The sequence below is a fragment of the Oryza sativa genome, chromosome 5 (genome assembly GCF_034140825.1).
Source record: "Oryza sativa Japonica Group chromosome 5, ASM3414082v1".
NCBI lineage: Eukaryota > Viridiplantae > Streptophyta > Magnoliopsida > Poales > Poaceae > Oryza > Oryza sativa.
The window spans coordinates 15,623,145-15,642,940 of record NC_089039.1 but is presented as its reverse complement, the minus strand read 5'-3'; the positions used below and the strand labels follow the sequence as shown (position 1 = coordinate 15,642,940).

At 53.0% G+C, this 19,796-nt stretch overlaps 1 protein-coding gene across 1 annotated transcript; it reads left to right on the top strand.

Moving 5' to 3' along the window:
• The first annotated feature begins 11,539 nt into the window (after positions 1–11,539).
• LOC136356647 (uncharacterized) lies at positions 11,540–12,835 on the top strand. The gene has a single exon (XM_066310891.1). It carries the CDS (start codon positions 11,540–11,542, stop codon positions 12,833–12,835), a length of 1,296 nt encoding a protein of 431 aa, XP_066166988.1.
• Positions 12,836–19,796: the final 6,961 nt, after the last annotated feature.

Here is a 19,796-nt window from a genome sequence, read left to right as displayed (position 1 = left end):
TTTGTTCCTCAATCGCTGCCCCTACTATTGTCGTGACATCGTCGTCAACCAGAGCAGAGACACTATCAAGTACGTCGAGATGGAATTCACCATCTTGAACTCATCTCAAGATCCACGCTCCTCGTATCACGAATGGGTGGCCAGCCAAGAATTTCGAAGTTCGCATCTAGACATCTTGGTCGATGATGGTAGCTTGAAGATCAACACATGGAACATGCCTATCCCGGTCACTCATGGGATGACTGGAAGCCTGGATGCTCCGTCACTTCCAACCACTTGGACACTGCCCTGCATAGTTACATGAGGAAAATAGACTACAAGAGGAAAAATGCCGCCATATCCGTGGAGAGTCTTCACACGGCTTACCCTACCCTGAGCATCGCTGATGATGATGATGTTGTTTACTTGCTATCCAAGCGCACCACAAGTGGAAACTATTCTAATCCCTCGAGGAGATGTTTCCTCGTTTGCTCAAAAACCATCTAAATGGTTATGAAAAATTCTGGAAAAATTTGACAACATTCATACAACACATATATACAACTTCACAAAATCTTAAGTCCAAACTCAACTCACACGTCGAGATATAAAAAAGACAAATTCAGCGTATGAATAGTAGAGTACTGTTTATATCTAAATTTGTCTTTTTTGTTTCTCGATGTGTAGATCGAATTTGAACATGAATTTTGGTGGACTAGTAGGTATCATTATACTCTACATTGTCAATTTTTTTTTCAGATTTTTTCACAACTATTTGCATCGAATTTGGAAGAAAAAGGTATACCACTCCCCACCACAAGGGGAGCAGCCAAGATGGTATTCACTCTTAACATGAGGGCACGTGTTCTCGAAGAACTGGAGAAACTTCATAGCATGAGTCACCTTGGTTTTATGCGTTGCTTCCTTTCCACTGGGATCTCCAAACATCTTAAGCCTACAGGTAATTTGCTGTGATATCTGGGGAAATTTATATATACCTTATTTGTGCTGTATGAGTTGAAAACAAAACTCAGGCTGCAGGCCGTGCATGGTTGGAAAACAAAGCTCAGGTGAATTTTGTTGCACCGCACTGTTACATTTGGAGTAGATGTTGGTTTACCGAAGCTTGCTTTTGCCAATATATTGGCAGCAAATCCACATCCAATAAATGGTGAGCTCATTCCTAGCAAAATGTAGCACAATATGGGTGTGAAAACACAATATAAGGATCTAAGGTCGGATCATAATAATATTCCTTGGTTTAGGAATTAGGATGGTCTGTGTGACCAAACTACTGAGATTATATTACAACTTACCAAGGTAGTGTACTTAATTTAGGAGAATATGATTGATAATGAGGATACAATGCAATGGTAGAGTAGTACTCAAGGATCACTATGCACTGTTGTGAGTTAGTTGATGACAAGCCTTGGGGCTTCTTGCTGTAGTTGGGAAGCAAAATGGAGTTGGGAGCTGTCACGCCCAGAAATTCCCGAATAGAATTCCAAGCAGAATGTGCATTAAAATCCCCGTCCAGGACCAGCCGGGGTACACAAACGACAATGTTGACATACAGATCCACGTCTTACAAACATCGTAAAGTCTTACATAAATGCAGCGGAAAACAGAAGAAACTGGAGCTAATCCTTGACTAAACTGCAGCGGGAACACCACTCCACAGGCATCCTCGACGGCACGGACGAAGCCTACTCCTCAGAGAAACCTTCATCTGACCCGAACTCGAACTCTGGGGTTGGGAAAAATAGAGCAAGACTGAGTACTACCCACTGTACTCAGCAAGTCATACCGGAATAGAGGTATGATGCAGGGAATCATCAAAGAAGAGCTAAAGTGGTTCATTTGCATAAAGCGAGCATTTATAAACAGAGATTGAAAGATTTAAACAGTTGTAAAAATTAAGCAGTATTAATCATCCACTGTCCAACGCTACACCACGTTGCAACAGGCCCAACCAACCACCTATACCATCCAAATTCATTAGACTAAACTAATGTGATTCTAATCACGGTGAATCTGGTTGACCGCCCATAACCGCGGGCGCGGCTATTCGAATAGTTTTACTCTGATCAGAGGTGTACAACTGTACCCACAAGACACAGCCCCACGACACGTTTCCGTGCGCCGGCATGCCACCACGACATACCGGAAAGAGGCCGTGACAGGACCCTTCGCATAACCCCCTCTAGCCAAGCACACCACACCTCAGGTTTCACCCCCGTCCCCAGCGGGCAACGGGCAGTCCCCTCTCGTGCCTAGGTGAATCCGGAAGCGACAGAGGCCGTCGCAGGGCCCGCCCCGCTCCATCACGCCCACCCTTGCCTGGATGCGTCGACTAGAGGAAAGCTACACTACAAGCCCAGCCGTTGCCCACGCTGGCTTGTGGTAAGTACGATAAATTCTTCCAGGGCATCCCGCGAACCGGTCCTTAACTGCCATGGGTGCGACCAGCAAAACCATGCACCCACAGCCCACCATGTGGTTCATTTTATTTAACCAACACCAGAGCGGTGGTATTAAACCAACATTACCATTAGAACTAACAGTCTAAACATTAATATGATTTTCCCCATTGTGATCTAGTTGAACTAAGCAAGGCTAAGCAATTCCTAGTCCAAACTCTAATCATGTTATAACCCAAGCTAACAAAGGAGCATGGTATCCAAAAAGCATGGCTGTAACAATAGGTAACCATCCCATAGTAATATTATAAAACAATGCAATATTTGAAAGGAAACAATTGAGCATTTGCAATATAGGATCAACATGTTCAAGTGACAAGCATGACTTGCCTTGCTCTGCTGCTGGGGGAACCTCGGCGACTATCTCGAAGTACACCGGAGCGTCGGAGGGATCGGAATCTAGCGGCATACAAAGCAAACATTGCAAACAGGCTATAAGACTACTGAAACAGAGAACAAAACCATTTTTAATGGATTCTACACATTTTTCTTGATTTACTGAGACTTGAGTGCTTGCCTCCTTATTGGTAAAGGATGCAACGGTACGAGCCTATAGAACAGCTCCCGCAGCACCTCCAGTTCCGCCCGCAGTTCCTGCAGCTCCAGTTCCAGCTCCCGCGTTCACTCTCTCCTTCGCTCCAGCATCAGCCGCCAGGGGTCCAGCCAGTGGCACCGGAGGTTGGTTGTCTGCTACTCCCAGTGGCAGCGGCGAGACTGATCTGTCAGGCTCCAGGAGTCGCTCAGAGGGACCGGGTGACGAGCAGGAGGACGCCTTCGACTCCACCGACCGCAGGAGCCGTTCCGAGCATTAGTCTCGTTTTCCAATTAGTTTATCGATGGTCTAGCTTCTGGTTGTTAGTTTGCGTGTTTAGGTTGCTTGTTTGGGGTCAGTTGACGGTCGATATCATGTGCCTATGATATGGCTGTCTTAATAAGGATTTTTGCTTGCTTTTTAAGTGTTTTAATTCAGATCAGAACAATTGCAGTTTTAATTCCTTTGTAATAAAGCTTAGTTCTTGAGCATCTGTTTTTCTTCTTTTTCCCCGTCTGCTTTTCCCTCCAGATGGTCTACACCAGGACTGGTAGCCGCGCAACAGGCGAGGGCAGCAACGGCGAAGAACGCGCTGATGGTGTGCACCCCAACAGTGATTCTGGCAATGGTCCGCCACCACTTCCCGAGAATCCGACGCTTGCCCAAGTTATGGCACATCAGACTCAGATGATGGCAGCCATGATGCAGCAGATGCAGCAGCAGCACCAGCAGATGCACCAGAGGATGATGCAGCACGCCGAACAGCAGCATCAACAGTTTGGTCCCCCTCCCCCTCAGTCCAAGTTGCCAGAGTTTCTACGCGTCAGGCCACCCACCTTCTCCAGCACCACCAACCCTATGGAGGCGAACGACTGGCTCCATGCAATAGAGAAGAAGCTGAATCTCCTGCAGTGTAATGATCAGGAGAAGGTCGCTTTTGCCACACACCAGCTTCAGGGTCCCGCGTCAGCTTGGACTGTGACAGAGTACCTCCATGAGTTCAATCGCCTCGCGCGATATGCACCAGAGGATGTCCGCACCGACGCCGAGAAGCAGGAGAAGTTCATGGCGGGTCTGGATGACGAGCTGACCAACCAACTGATATCTGGGGACTACGCCGACTTTGAGAGGCTGGTTGACAAGGCAATCCGTCAGGAGGACCAACGCAACAAGATGGACAGGAAGAGGAAGGCCGCTCAGTTCAGGGCACATCAGGGAAGTCACCAGAGGCCGCGCTTCACTCCCGGACAGCAGGGTGGACCTACCACCATGATCGTCCGCCAGCACCGCCCGTTCAACCCTAGCAACTTCCACCAGGGCACCAGTGGCAGTCAGAACCACCATGGAGGTCAGCCCAACCGCGGTGCAGCTCCACGCCCATCAGTGGCACCGGCACAGTCAGGCCAGCCCGCGCAAGCCAAGAAGGAGACGGGAGCAAAACCAGGGTCCTGCTTCAACTGTGACGAGCTTGGCCACTTCGCTGACAAATGCCCGAAGCCCAGGCGTGCCGGGCCAAGGTTTATCCAGGCTCGTGTCAACCACGCATCTGCAGAGGAGGCACAAGCAGCACCGGAGGTCGTACTGGGTACGTTCCCTGTTAACTCAATCCCTGCAACAGTACTTTTTGATTCTAGTGCAACGCATTCTTTCATCTCAAAGAAATTTGTCGGGATGCATGGGTTAATAAGAGAGGAACTTAGCACACCGATGCGGGTTCATACCCCAGGGAATAGCTCCACTTCGGTTCAATTCAGCCCTTCTATAACAATAGAAATTCAAAGGTCACCATTTCTAGCCAACCTCATTCTTCTCGAATCCAAAGACCTAAATGTCATTCTTGGGATGGATTGGCTGACCAAGTTTAAGGGAGTCATCGATTGTGCGAGTCGCACAGTCACCTTGACCAACGAGAAGGGAGAAACCGTGGTGTACAAATCTCTAGTCTCGCCAAAGAAAGGGGTCTCGTTGAATTAGATTGAGACGGAAATCCCAGTGGACACCGTAGAGAAGAACTTGAGAAAATTGGAAGATATACCCATAGTCTGCGAGTATCCAGAAGTGTTCCCCGAAGACCTCACTACCATGCCACCCAAGAGAGAGATTGAATTCCGGATTGACTTGGCACCGGGAACTGCTCCAATCTATAAGAGACCGTACAGAATGGCGGCCAACGAATTAGCAGAGGTCAAGAAGCAAGTTGATGAGCAGCTGCAGAAAGGGTACATACGACCAAGCACTTCACCTTGGGGCGCTCCGGTCATTTTTGTGGAGAAAAAGGATAAGACGAAGAGGATGTGCGTCGATTATCGCGCACTTAACGAGGTCACAATCAAGAATAAATATCCTTTACCGCGAATCGACGATTTATTTGATCAACTGAATGGAGCTAAAGTGTTTTCTAAGATAGACCTGCGATCAGGCTACCACCAGTTGAGAATCCGGGAAGAGGATATTCCGAAGACGGCCTTCACCACTCGGTACGGGCTATATGAGTGCACGGTTATGTCCTTCGGACTTACCAACGCACCCGCATTCTTCATGAATCTGATGAACAAAGTGTTCATGGAATTTCTGGACAAGTTTGTTGTGGTGTTCATCGACGACATACTTATCTACTCAAAATCCGAGGAAGAACATGAGCAACATCTCCGTCTGGTACTTGAAAAGTTGAAGGAGCACCAGCTATACGCCAAGTTCAGCAAGTGTGACTTCTGGTTGACGGAAGTCAAATTTCTGGGCGTGACAGGAGCCCCAGTGGCCAGTTTAGTTTTCTGTAAAGTCAACGTACAACCATCTTCACACATGTCACGCCCGGAAATTCACTAGTAATTTCCGAACTTATTTGTGCATAAAATCCTCGTCCAGGAATCAGCCGAGGTACACAAACTGACAATTTAATATATAAATCCATCATAATAATAACGTTACACACTTACAAAAGAAAAGAAAACAGCAGCGGAATAACGGTCTAGCGATGGCTTCAGCTCCACTCCCACAGGCAGCTCAACTGGGGTATAAGCCAAACGTCTTATCCTTCTGGATCCTTTTTCTTCAACTGAGGTTGATTGATTATTGCAAGAATGAGCATATGACATACTCAACAAGCCACACAGCAAATATGCAAGTGCACAAAGATACCAAAGGATGGCATAATATAGGCTCATTTGCAAAAGCAGCATTTAGCAAAACATTTAAGAGAAGTAAAACAGTGGAGTAATTAATCAGAAATTTTAATCAACACTGAACAACACACCCATGCTGCACAGGCCCAACCATTCTGAACAACCATACCCGGCCGTACAGATCTAACTCCAAACCAGGAGCTAAACAAATTATTACCAGTTATAGCATCCATAATTATTGTGAGAGGTGTGAGACTAATCACGAAAAACATTGCTCAACTCGCCCATAACCGCGGGCACGGCTATTCGAATAGTTTTACTCTGGCCAGAGGTGTACCACTGTACCCACAAGACACAGCCTCAACATCATGTCTACCATGCGTCGCGATACTGGAAAGTACCCGAATAGAGGCTGTGACAATACCCTTTGTACAACACAACTCACCACAGTGCACCATTCCTGGATCATAATCATCCCCTTATAAAACAAGGCATGGACTCCCCAGCGACCCCCGTGGGCTTATCTCCGCCACTTCTCAGTCTGGTGCTCCGCAATGAATCATGTTATACAAAAGGTAAAGCCGTTGCCCACGCTGGCTTGTGGTTGGCACGGTTAATGTTTCACAACAGTAGCTCGCGAACCGGTCCTTAATTGTCATGAGCACGACTCTCAAAACCATGTGCTCACAACCCACCATTATCAAGTTTTAGTTGGCAAGTAATTAATTAACCAATCACGATTGACCATCGTGAACTATCATTAAGCCATCATTAAATAATAATGAGTCATAAGTTATCCCAATAGTGTGCTAATGTTTCTAAGCATGGCTAAGCAATCATATCTAATATCTAGCTGAACCAATATATAAAGCTCAAATAGTCAAGTTATAATAACCCAAGGTATCAAGGAATAAAGTAATCAATGCAAACAGGCCATAACAAAGGAATAGATTCACACCACCCAGTGACATTCGAAAATAAATGCATAGTTGAAATAAATAGAGAATTTAAATATAGGATCAACATGCTCAAAGGATTGTGTTTAGGATCTGTGTGACTTGCCTTGCAATAATCGGTCTTCAATTAGTCTTCTTGAATACTTCCGGCGCACTCGCGAACCTTCGCAACGACGGAAACGACAAGCTAACACGCAAAACGAAGAAAAAGACTAATAAAAACCAAATAAACAGTACATATAAAGTACTCAAACATGTAGATCATAATTTTAGATGAATTATGAGACTTGAACGGCCTCATTCTGACTTCATATGAATTTATTATGAATTTTACAAGATTAAATCTAATTAAAGCCCATTTAAAAAGAATTAAATAAATTTAATTCTATTTATGGATAATTTTAATACGTAGATCTTTATTTTACACAACTTTTGCAACTTGAACCACATTAAACTGAGTTACAAAGAATTAGTTATGAATTTTCAAAGATTAAATCGGATTAAAACACTTATATAGATTTTAATTGAATTATGACGCAATAATGAATTATTTTTGAAAAGGAAAAGAGGATTATTGCGTCAGCGGGCTCGGGTTCACGGTGGACCGGGTGCACGGCGGCGGCTCATGGAAACGAACGGCCGAGATCTACCCTATCCACAACGAACGGCCGAGATCTAAACGGTCTACGACCGGTCTATGGCGAACGGCAACGATGACGTCAGCGATGACGTCATCACCGGCGACGGCTCGGGCGGCGCATGCTCACCGGCGAACGACGGCGCGACGACGCAAACGGAGGACACCAACGGGTAGAGGGCGACGCGGCGAACTCACCGGTGACCAAAACAACGGCGGAAGAGCAACAGACGGCGCCGGCGACGAGGAAGAAGCGGCGACGGTCTTCGGGTCGACGGTGATGGCGGTGCTCCGGCGGTCTTCGGCGGCGGCGAAGCGGTGGACGGGGACGACGACGACCTCACGATCCCGATGGTGGCGACGACGACCGACGACGGCGGCTGCAACGGCGACGCGGCGCGGCTGAACCGACGGCAACGACGGCGACGGCTAGGGCTGCGCGGAGGCGGCGCTAGACGCGACGGCGGGCTAAGGCAAAGGTGGCGGCGGATAGAGGAGAGCTCGGGGGTGCTTATAAAGGGGCTAGCGAGCGGCGACGGAGGCCCACGGCGACCGGCGGCGAGAAGGAAAGCTAGGGTTCGGAGGAGAGAAGTCGATCCGAATCAAACTCGAATCCACGGATTTCCAAACGAAATTAGCCGACGATTCCAAAAGAGAAAAGGTAGAGGAGATTGAGAAGATCATTTCCCCTCTATTGATTTCACCGGATTGGGAAAAAGACGGTCGGATTTGGAAGGAGACGACGGCGGCGCGGCGCTAGGGTTCGAGCGGCGGCCGGCGCGAGGAGGAAGACAGGCCTGACAGGTGGGGCCCACCTGTCAGCGGGAGAGAGAGAGGAGAGCAGCGGCTCGGATGCGGGCCGGCTTGGGCCGGGGAGGAGAGAGAGAGCGGTTTTGGGCCGACTGGGCCGGGGAGGGAGAGAGAAAGAGAGAGGTTTTAGGCCGGCTTTCGGCCCAAAGCCAAAAGAGACTTTTAAAAACCTTTTTCAATTTAAATTATTCATGAAATGATATTCCATTGATTAAAAATACTTCCTTGGCTCAAATAAATCCCAGAAAAATCTAGGAACTTTAGAATCAAGTAAAGTATTTAATGAAATTTTATCTGGCCCTATTTTATATTGGAATTTATTAATTAAAATTAGATCTTCTCTTTTAGGCTTTTAAGATCATTTCTAATAATTCCTTTTAAACAACAATTTATAATTTAAGGATTTTTAAACAAGAAAAGCTCCTAACAATTATAATTAGATCATTAATGATCAAATAATTACTGAACTGTTCTTTGTATCATTTAGGAATTGAGCTCTGAAAAATCCGAGAAAATTTCAGAGAGTGTAATTAATCATGGAGAATTTAATAAAAATTAAATCCATCCATGCTTTATATTTAGGAAATTTTATTTCCCACATTTAACTTCACTTGTAAATTAAAGAACATTTAATATAAATTCTAATAATAATTTATTAAATAATTTATAAATCCTGAAAAAAAATCAGGATGTGACAACACAGCTGTATATGGCCACATCATATAAATTGCATTGAAAGCTAAACTACCATTAAAGATAAAAAAAAATTTAGTTAGCCGTACACAATGCAATATTAATAAAAGATAATCTCGTAAGACGAAACTGGAATGGTAATGAAACTTGTGCCTTTTGCAAGGAAAAGGAGACTGTCAACGACCTGTTTTTTTTTTTCACTGTGAGTTGGCCAAATATATTTGGAGCCTCATGGCTAATGGCTTATGTGTTTGGAGCTCAAATGTCGTCCCAACTCTTTCGAGCAATTTTTGATCAGGGCATAGTTTATATACCAAATGGAAAAAAAAAATCACATTGCGGGATTGGCCGCCATGTGTTGGGCCCTCTAGGAAGCCGGCCCGTAATATGTTTTGAAGGATAAAGAAGATCAAGTCTCCTGATATGGTGTGTTTCATCTGTTTGTTTCCCTCTTATATTGGTCAGGTTTACAAAGCCAGGAGGATCAAATCAAACTGGAACAATGTGCGGAAGAACTGACGTCTACAGCACTGCACTGTCATCAGCAAGACTGAGTTCTGTTGGGTCAAGATGGAGTTGTCCTGTGAAGCTGGAGTTGTATCGCTTGGGTTGAAGCCTTTCACTGCTGCACAACCGATTTTGCCGCCGGTTGGCAACCATCTATTTGTCCCGGTTATGCAACCGGGACGGCGAATCCGGGACTTTAGTCCCGGTTGGTGTTCTAAAGATGTGGTCCCGACTATAGGGTTTTTTTTTCATTTTTTTTCTTTTCTCTTTTTCTTTTTTACTGTTCTTTTGCTATTTGCCCAAATCATCTCAGATCAAACATTCATCACTCATAGCAATATAGTTCATCCCAAATCATTCACACAATAGTTCATCCCCAAATCGTTCACAACAACAACACAGATCGAATCACACATTCAACACAGATTGAATCACACATTAAGAAAAAAATAAAAAAAAGAAAAAAAATACAGCAGCAGCGCCGGCCTCCACCGCCTGCCGCCGCACCGGCCTCCTCGCCGGCCGCCTCCCCTCCCGGATCCGTTGCCACCCGGCCGCCGCGGCGTGAGGCTGCCTCCGCCTCCGCCCGGCCGCCGCTGCCCGTCGCTACCTGAGAAAAGGGAGGAAGAGAATGAGGAGAGGAGGAAGAAGAGGAAGAGATGGGGTGAAGAGATAAGGTGAGGGTGGAGGAGATAGAACTTATTAACTGATCCCGTATTCTCCTCCTCGATCTCGCGCACGCCTTGGCCTCTCCGCCGCACATGCCGATCTTTTTTCCCAGTTGGTTACACCAACCAGGACTAGAAACATATCTTTAGTTAGAGGGGTATGGCACCGCCTGTTATTCTTTTAGCCGGGACTAAAAATGATCTTTAGTCCCGATTGGTGTTTCCAACTGGGACTAAAGATAAAAAAGTAGCTCGAACCTTTTGAACTGGGACTAAAGATAATAGTTAGTCCCGGTTTTTATTGCAACCGGGACTATTGTGGTTTTTGCTCGACCGGGCAAAGATGTTTTCTCCAGTAGTGTTTTGATATGCTGGAATGTATAAATATGTTCAGAAACGTCTCAAGTTGGAGCTGTAGTACTTTTGAGTTTTAGCCAGTAAACTTTTTTTGCTCTCTGAGTCTTTGAATTTCATATGTCATGGCCCGGATTAGGGTTGACAACGGGGCGGGTTGAGCTGGAATGCCCCCGCCCCCGCTCCCCGACTTCTCCCCCCGACCCTGACCCCGCAGAGGTGGTTGGGTGGAAAACGTCACCAGCCCCGATCCCCACAGGGACCTGGCGGGTGAGCAGGGCCCCGCACTACCCGGCTGGGCCGGTGGACGGCAAGATAGACAATGGCGACGAGGACAGCGAGTTGGAAGACGATGAGGCGAGCCGCCGCCGCCTGCGCCTGGCCGTCGACGCCGCCGGCCACGCCCTGGTCACCGCCGCCGCCTGCGCCAGGCCATCGACGTCGCCGCCCGCGCCCTGGCCGTCGCCACCGCCCATGCCTGGCGGTCGACGTAGCCGCCGCCTGTGTGGTGTGAGGGTGACGGGGAGAGGAGATTGGGAGAGGAAAGAGGATAAGGCTAGGGTTTTATTTTTATATTTTAGACTATTGTTGGATTGGGCTCTTTTGGGTCTTCCATGGACTACATTTTAAGGTTTAATTTACATCCCACGGGGCCCCGCGGGTCACCCGCGGTGAAATGCCTCCCCCGTCCCCTCCCCGCAAAAATGTGGGGCCCCGACCCCACCTCACCCGTGGGTCAAAAAATTGAACCCGCCCCCGCCGCCGAAAGGGTGGGGTCCCCGCAGGGAGACGGGGCGCAAAATGCACCAAGCCCAGCTGGAGGAGATCCAGGCGCGCGAGGAGACGCTGGACTCGGTCATGCGTGAGACGGAGGAGGAGCGGCAGGCGGCGCTCATCACCTCAAGCGCCTTAGACGAGGTGCTGGGCAACATCCGCCTGCAGTATGAGGCCTACGCCGAGGTCCTGGCGAAGAGGGTTGAGGACGCCCGCGGGGTCCTCGACGCGGCCGCGGCCCAAGTGCGGCGGGCATCGAAGGTCGACGCCTCGCTGCGGGCCCGGTCGGTGGCGCTTGAGGCCGAGCGCAAGGCCTTGGACGAGCGCACCCGCTTCGCGCAGGAGTTCGAGGCCACGATTCGCCGGCGGATCGAGGTCCTCGATCGCAACCAACGCGAACAGGAGGGGTGCGGTCGGGCACAGGCGCAGCGGGCCCAGGAGCTGGAGGAGCGGGCCCTAGCGCTTGAGGAGCGGGCGCGCGCGTTGGACCAGCACGAGACTACCTTGGCCGTCCACGAGGCGACAGCGGCCGAGGCGGAATCCTCCCTTCGCCTCCGCGAGGAGGCCGCGACCGAGCGCAACCAGACCACCATTGCCACTGAGGCTTTAGTGGCCCGTCGCACAGAGGAGCTGTGGCTCCGAGAGGAGGCGTGGCGGGAACGAGATGCCGCGCTCGCCGAGCGTGAGGCCGAGGTGAACCGCCGCGAGGTGGCGGCGCGCCGGCTAGGCGAGCAGCTCACCAAATGTGAGGAGGCCGTTGCTGGGCATGAGACCCGCCATGTGGAAAGCGCCCGTGTTGAGCGCACGGCGATGGTGGCGAGGGCGCTTGAGCTGGAGGCCAGGGAGAAGGAACTGGCAGCGCGCGGGCAGCCCGGCGACGCCGAGTTGGTCAGCCAGCTCACCGCGGCCCAAGATACTCTCGCCAACCTGGGGTGTCTGGTACAGAACCAGGCTGGGGAGATCGCGGCCCTCCACCTCACCAACGACATCGGGCCTGGCCAACTCTACGATGCCATCGAACGGCTGGAGTGCGTGGGACGCCGGGTGGGCATCTCCGTGCGCCGGGACAAGAAGCTCCTGCCCACAAGACCGGCGCTCGCGCTTCGGCTGGACGAGATGGCGGCGGATCTCGAGAGGCTGGAGGAGGAGGTCGGCGAGGCCGTGAAGTCGTCATCGGCTTCCTTGGCACGGGCTGCGGTGGAGCTTGTCCTCGCGAGTCATCAAGCTCGCGACCCCAACATCCTTCCGTGGCACGTGCTCGAGGATTTCCCCCAGGGATTGAGACGAGGGCTCAGGAGCAAGTTCGGGACGCGGCCGACGTGATCATCTCAAGCTTTGAGGGGACGGCCCCTTGGTTCACCCTCGCGCTTCCCTCAGATGAGGAGAGCGGGAGTGATGACGGCGGCGGCGATGATGGCAACGAGGATTGGGACAAGGTGGTCAGCGGCGCTGTACTTGGAGGCCCAGGCACTCCGTGATTGCCCCCGCCTCTCCTCCTTTATTTTGTTATGTGCTCGTGGTGAACGCTTGAAACTCTAGGCCATTGTGCCATCCTGGTTGTAAATAAAGCTTCTCCTTTGCACTTTTACATCCTTGCTTTCTCTTCTAAATGCCTGCGGCAAGGAAAAAAACAAAGCGAACGCATTTAGTTGACTTCTTTACGATCAAGTTGCCATTTTTACTCCCTTTGTCCCGCCCCTCGGGCTCGTTCCGGTAAAAAGGGGGAATTTGCACTTGGTCCGCGACACTTAGGTGGCGAGGGGCAAGGCCGTCGCTCCAGGGGAGCCGCCCAGCGGGACTAACCAGACCGAGGCCACGGTGATCGGGGGTCGGGGATGGCCATGTGTAGGCCCTTCCGAGCCCCTAGGGTTCGCTGCAGCCCGGGGCACGGCCCGCGTTCAGGCTCCCCTTCGGTTATTTTCAGGTTATCCAACGCCACTTAGGGTCCGGAGCAAGCGCGAATCGTCCTTAAGCCAGGACGAGCCATAGGAAGGAGTAAGAAAGGGCGCGCAACAGCTTTTGATTAAGCAGAAAAATTTATTGCTGAGGGAGGGATTGGATACAACATATTTAACAGTGGTAGCCCTCGGCCAAGCCCGCACAGGCTGAGGAGTGTGCGGGGGTTGGCCCGAGCCCCAAGAAAGCAAAAAACGCGCGACATTATGGGTAGAAACGGTGGAGATGCTCGATATTCCTGGGGTTAGGCAACTCCGTGCCGTCCTCCATGGTTAGTCGAACCGAGCCCGGCCGGGGGACACCGATCACTTTGTATGGCCCTTCCTACATTGGTGAGAGCTTGCTCAGCCCTAAACACGACTGTATGCGGCGTAGGACGAGGTCGCTGACTTGTAGTGATCGGGCTCGGACGTGGCGCTGATGGTAGCGCCGCAAGCTTTGCTGGTAGCGCGCCGCACATAGGGCGGCGCGCCTTCTCCGTTCTTCCAAATAATCGAGGTCATCGCTGTGAAGATCATCTTGGTTGGCCTCATCGTACAGCGCGACGTGAGGCAAACGTAGGGAAAGCTCCGAGCATAGGACCGCCTCAGGGCCGTACACCAGGGAAAAAGGCGTTTCCCCCGTGGCGTGGCTCGGGGTGGTCCGATTCGCGCACAGCACCGCGGGTTGCTCCTCGAGCCAAGAATACCCGTGCTTCTTTAGGATGTTGTACGTCTTGGTCTTGAGGCCTTTGAGGATTTCGGCATTGGCCCGCTCAACTTGGCCGTTGCTCTTGGGGTGGGCGAGCGAGGCGAAGCACAGCTTGATGCCCATGTCGTCGTAGTAGTCGCTGAATAGCTCACTGGTGAACTGGGTGCCGTTGTCTGTGATGATACGGTTGGGTACTCCGAATCGGGATGTGATGCCCCTGATGAACTTGAGGGCATAATGCCAGTTGATCTTGACGACCGGGTAAGCCTCGGGCCACTTGGTAAACTTGTCGATGGCGACGTATAGGTGCTGGTACCCGCCTCGGCCGCTTTGAAGGGCCCTAGGATGTCTAGACCCCAGACCGCGAAGGGCCAAAAGAGCGGGTTGGGCCAAAAGACCTGGTTCATGACCAGTTGGGAATCGCTTAGAACTAGGAGGCAGCGGATGCCCATTCCGGCTGCCGCTCTCAGTCCCGCTATGAGTCCTTTGTATTCTGCCATATTGTTCGTGGCTCGGAAATCAAGTCGAACGACGTACTTGAGGACATCCCCGCTTGGCGAAGTCAGCGTGACTCCGGTCCCTGCACCTTGAAGGTTGAGAGAGCCGTCAAAGTGCATAACCCAATGTCCGGTGCGAATATCGGCGTTCGGGTCTTCTCCATCTCCGGGGAGGGAGGGAATATGGGACGGAATAGAGTCGTCCGCCGGGGTCCACTCAGCGTTGAAGTCAGCCAAAACCTGGCTTTTGATCGTGTGCTGTGGTTCAAAGTGCAGATCGAACTCAGCGAGCTCGATGGCCCAATTCACGATCCGACCAGTGCCCTCTCGGTTGTGCAGGATCTGGCCGAGAGGGTAAGACGTTACAACGGAAACCCGATGCGCTTGGAAGTAATGGCGCAATTTCCTTGAGGCCATCAAGACTGCGTAAAGCATCTTCTGGGCCTGAGGGTATCAGGTTTTCGCATCTCGGAGTGCCTAGCTGATGAAATAGACGGGGCGCTGCACCTTTCGGTGGGGTCGACCTTTGTCGTTAGGGCAACCTAGCTCGGGGCGCCCGTGCTCGGGGGCCCCGAGGGGGTCTCGAGCCACGTCAGTGCGACAGGCCTCGGGGCCGTCCGCCGGGGCCTCTCTCTCTCCCACGGGGACCTCAGGGCCTTCCCGGGGGTTGGGGGCTTCGGGCATCGGGCTGTTGGGGGACGAGGGGCCATCACTAGTTAAGGGGACCCCTGGTCCCTTCCCATAGCCGGGCTCGCGACGCAGGTCACCTTCGTCACGCTCTACTACAAGGGCGGCACTCACCGAATGGGGGGTCACAGCCAAGTAGAGCAGCAACGGTTCCTCTGGTCCCGGGGCCACTAGGATAGGGGGGAGGTGAGGTAAGCTTTCAGCTGGCTGAGAGCTTGCTCCGCTTCCTCCGACCATACAAACGGCCCAGAGCGTTTGAGGAGCTTGAATAGGGGCAACGCCCTCTTTCCCAGCCTCGATATTAATCGACTCAGGGCGGCCATGCATCCCGTGACGCACTGCACATCCCTAAGTTTGCTGGGGGGCGCATCCTCTCTATCGCGCGTATTTTCTCGGGATTAGCTTCTATGCCTCATGAGGAAACTAAAAAAACCGAGGAGTTTGCCCGCCGGCACACCAAACACACACTTCTCGGGGTTCAGTTTCATGCACGTGGACCTGAGGCTGTCGAAAGTCTCAGCTAGGTCTTGCAACAACGTGTCCTGGTGGCGCGTCTTTACCACCAAGTCATCGACATACACCTCTACATTACGCCTATTTGATCACTCAAAGTAATACGAGTCATGCGCTAAAATGTAGGGCCTGTGTTCTTGAGACCAAAAAGCATAGTTGTATAACAAAAGGTGCCTACAGGAATAATGAAAGCAGTTTTTTCCTTATCTTTCCTAGTCATGCGGATCTAGTGATACCCGGAGTAGGCATCTAAACAACACAAAAGGTCGCACCCCGCAGTGGAGTCGACTATCTGATCTATGCGTGGTAAAGGGAAGGGATCCTTAGGGCATGCCTTGTTGAGGTCCGTGTAGTCGATGCACATCCGGAGCTTGCCGTTGGCCTTTGAGACGACCACCGGGTTTGCCAGCCACTCTGGGTGGATGACTTCTCGGATTCCAGGAGCCGCATCACCTCCTCTCGGATGAAGGCTTGCCGCTCCGGGGCTTGGTGCCGTACTTTCTGCTGGACGGGTCACGCATCTGGCCGCACTGCGAGGCGGTGCTCGATCACCTCCCTGGGGACCCCGGGCATATCCGATGGCTTTCACGCGAAGACGTCGGAGTTCGCCCGCAAGAAGGAGACGAGCACACTTTCCTATTTGGCGTCCAAGGTACTGCCAATCTTGGCGGTCTTGGATGGATCATCGCCAAGGGGAATCTCCTTGACGGGCAACTCGTCGGCCGAGGCGAGGCGCCTCTTGGAGGCGCGGGGTGTGGAGGGCTCCGGGGCCTGCGGCTTGGTGGCTGCCGCCAAGTTATCGGCGCGCTGCTCTGCACAAGCCAGGGTGACTTTGACATCGCCAAAGACGGTGATGGGGCCACTGTGGCCTGGCATCTTTATCTGGAGGTAGGCGTAGTGGGTGGCGGCCATGAACTTCACCAACGCGGGCCTCCCAAAACCGCACTGTAGGGCATATTAAGATCCGCCACATCGAAGTCGACCCGCTCGGTGCGGAGGTTGGTAGAGTCACGAAAGGTTACCGGGAGCTCAACGTGACCCAGAAGCTACGTGTGTCCCGGGGTCACGCCGATGATCGGCAGGTACGGCTGAAGCTTCATCCCCGGGGACTTAAGGGCATCAAAGGCAGCCGGGGAGATGATGCTGAGGCCGGCCCCCCCGTTGACTAGAGGACACTTCATCTTGATGTTGTGGATGGTTCGGGAGATCACGAGGGCCAACTTCCCTCCCCAAGCGAGCACCGTCGGATGGTCGCTCTGGTCGAAGGTCAGTTTCACTTCCGACCAGCGCGCCTTCCATGTTGCCTCGTGAGTTGGGATCGCGGCCAGAAGCTCATGCCTCATGGCCTTGAAACTGCGGCGGGAGGTGTGAGCGCAAACCCCCCGTCGCGAGTGGCGACGGTTCCCTGAGGTATCTGGAATTCCAGGTCCTCGCTGTCATCATCATCATCGGCGGGGGCCTTTTTATTGGCCTCCCCCCGCCGGTCGCTAGCGGGGGTCGCGGGGGCCTTGCCCTCCCGTTGACTCTGCCGCTTCTCCTCATCGGCCTTTCGGTACCGCTCGGCCAAGTTCCTGACCGAGCTGCAGTCGGTGAGGCTGTGCCGATCTGTGCCGATAGGTGTTGTGCATCGAGCACCACTTATCCGCAGACCGACCTTCGCCGGGGGGGGGGGGTAGTGGAGCTCGGCTTGTTGCCGGTGGCTCTTTCTTTGCACGGGGCCCAAGAGGGCCCATCGGCCGCAAGGACGTGGCCCTCGTCATCAGAGTGGGCCGGCTTCCTCTTCCCCCTTGGGGGGGGGGGGGAAGCGGGCTCGGGGGCAGCTGCAGCCGCCGCGCCGGTGCCGGGAGAGTTCCAGGCCCACGCTTCCTCCTTTCGAGCCACCTTGTCCGCCAGCTCGAAGTGCTCGGCGATGGTCTTGGGCTCCTTGGAGGCAATCTTCTCTAGCATGCAGTTGTGTCGCACGCCGTTCTAGAACACATAAACGACCGCGTGGGCCGGTATGCAGGGAATAGTGTTGCGGACCTGGCAGAAGCGCTGTATGTATGAGCGGAGGGACTCGTCGTCCTTCCGTTGTATAGCGTGCAGGTCTGCCTCCTCTCCTGGGCGGGGATACGTGCCTTGAAAGTTCGTAATGAACTGCTGGCACAGGTCCTCCCAGGAGTGGATGGAGTCGGGGGGCTGAGTCATAAGCCAGCCGCGCACCTGACCTTTAAGAGCCATGGGGAAGTAATTCGCCATGACCTAGTCGTCGCCCCCCGCATCATGATGATCGTGCTGCCATCATATTTCTCCGTGAGGTTGGGGCGAAACTTCGGGGGCCACCGGACTCTGGAGACTCGCCTTGAAGGCCCTGCAACTGGTCCCTCCAGGGGTAAATGTGAGGGGCGGGCCGCCTCGCGTGGAGGAGCGGGGCACTCCGGATGAGGAGGCGCCCTCCCCATGCGGGCCGCCCAGTGCTCGTCCCTGTGTTGCTCAATGTTGATTCGAGCGTCCCTCCTCGTAGAGGCCACCATGACGTCCCCGGCTTCCCGAGATCCTCGATGACGTTGGGGCCGTCGACCACCTCGAAGTCAGGGCCGACCGACGGGCCCTCCTTCTTGCTGACGAGGAAAGAGCGGTGGGTTACGCGAGGTACCAGAGGCGGCGGGTCGGCCACCCGCAGCCTGCTACCGCTGGGCAGTGGTGACCAGGTTGGTCATGTTGTCCAACCATCGCTGGACAGGGGTCTCCGGCTCCGAATTTATGGGGGGATGCCGTAGAAGGGCTCCCGCCGCCTAAAGTGCGCCTCGGGATGAGCCGCCGTTGCCGTATGTCAGGCGGCCCCGTGCCCCGACACTGCGCGGTTTCTCCCCGCGCGGCGGCGGGGAGAGGTTCCTCCCTCTGTGGGGGGGTCGCGGTGGGCAGGAGTGGGAGAGTTGTTGCGACGGTGGTGGGGGCCGCGGCTCCCGCTAGCATCGTCACTCCCGGAGGGAGTAGGGGTGTGCGCCACCACTTCTTCCTCTAGGACCTCGACCATGATCGTTGAGGATGGAGGGAAACTTGTGGTGGAAGGAAACGATTTCTCTTTCAAACGCGCGAATTCCCCCTACCTGGCGCGCCAGCTGTCGAGGAATGATCCTCTCTTGCGGGTGATTGAGGGACCCCCTTTTGTGAGTTCGGCCGGGGGAAAGGGCGCACTGATCAAGAACGTATATCTGCCTAGAGTCTTTCGAGACCGCGTGTGAGAGCTGGGATTGTACAGGTTCGGGCCGCTAGGGAGCGTAATACCCTACTCCTGTGCGTGGGATTTAGGGTTGAGTGTTACAAAGGTTTCTAAACTCCAGGGAGAACTCTTACTCTTCTTCCTCTGGGGCTTAGGCTAAGTGAGAGTCATCCCCCCTTTTCAGTGGGCAAGGTCCTCCTTTTATAGTTCAAGGGGATACCACATGCACCGCCTCTACCTACTCCTTCAAGGGAGGGGGCCCACGCCGCTTGGAGCGGACCACCATTCGTGCCTTCACCGGAAGCTAAGCAGCCGTCCGTCCTCGAGTGGGGCCCAGCGCCGTCCCCTGCCTGACACGGGGGACGCCCTTGTCATTCCCCTTTAAGTGAATGGAGACTTTTGGCGGTTCACCTCACGTGGAGGGGGCTCTAGACGATGCATTGATGGGACGGGGCATACCTGCCCCCACTCCGCCGAGCACAGGGCGGAACGTGGGGGCACCGCCGCCCGTCCGATTGGATGTGATCGGCCACAGACCGGTCACGCCCGATTGACGCGGGTCAATCGGGCAGCGCCGCACGTCCGCCCTCACCGCATTAAATGCGGTGTGGGACGGTTGGGGTGCTATTCATTGATGGCGGCTCAGATTCGGCCACCGCCCCACTCACTCCCCCCGCCACGTGGCGGCCGGGCGAGGGCCTCGGGGCGAGGCAGCCTGAGGGTCAAAGGGGCGTGACGT

Excerpts from the sequence above, each read along its gene's own strand:
- LOC136356647 (XM_066310891.1), top strand. The coding sequence starts at position 11,540 with ATGCACCAAGCCCAGCTGGAGGAGATCCAGGCGCGCGAGGAGACGCTG.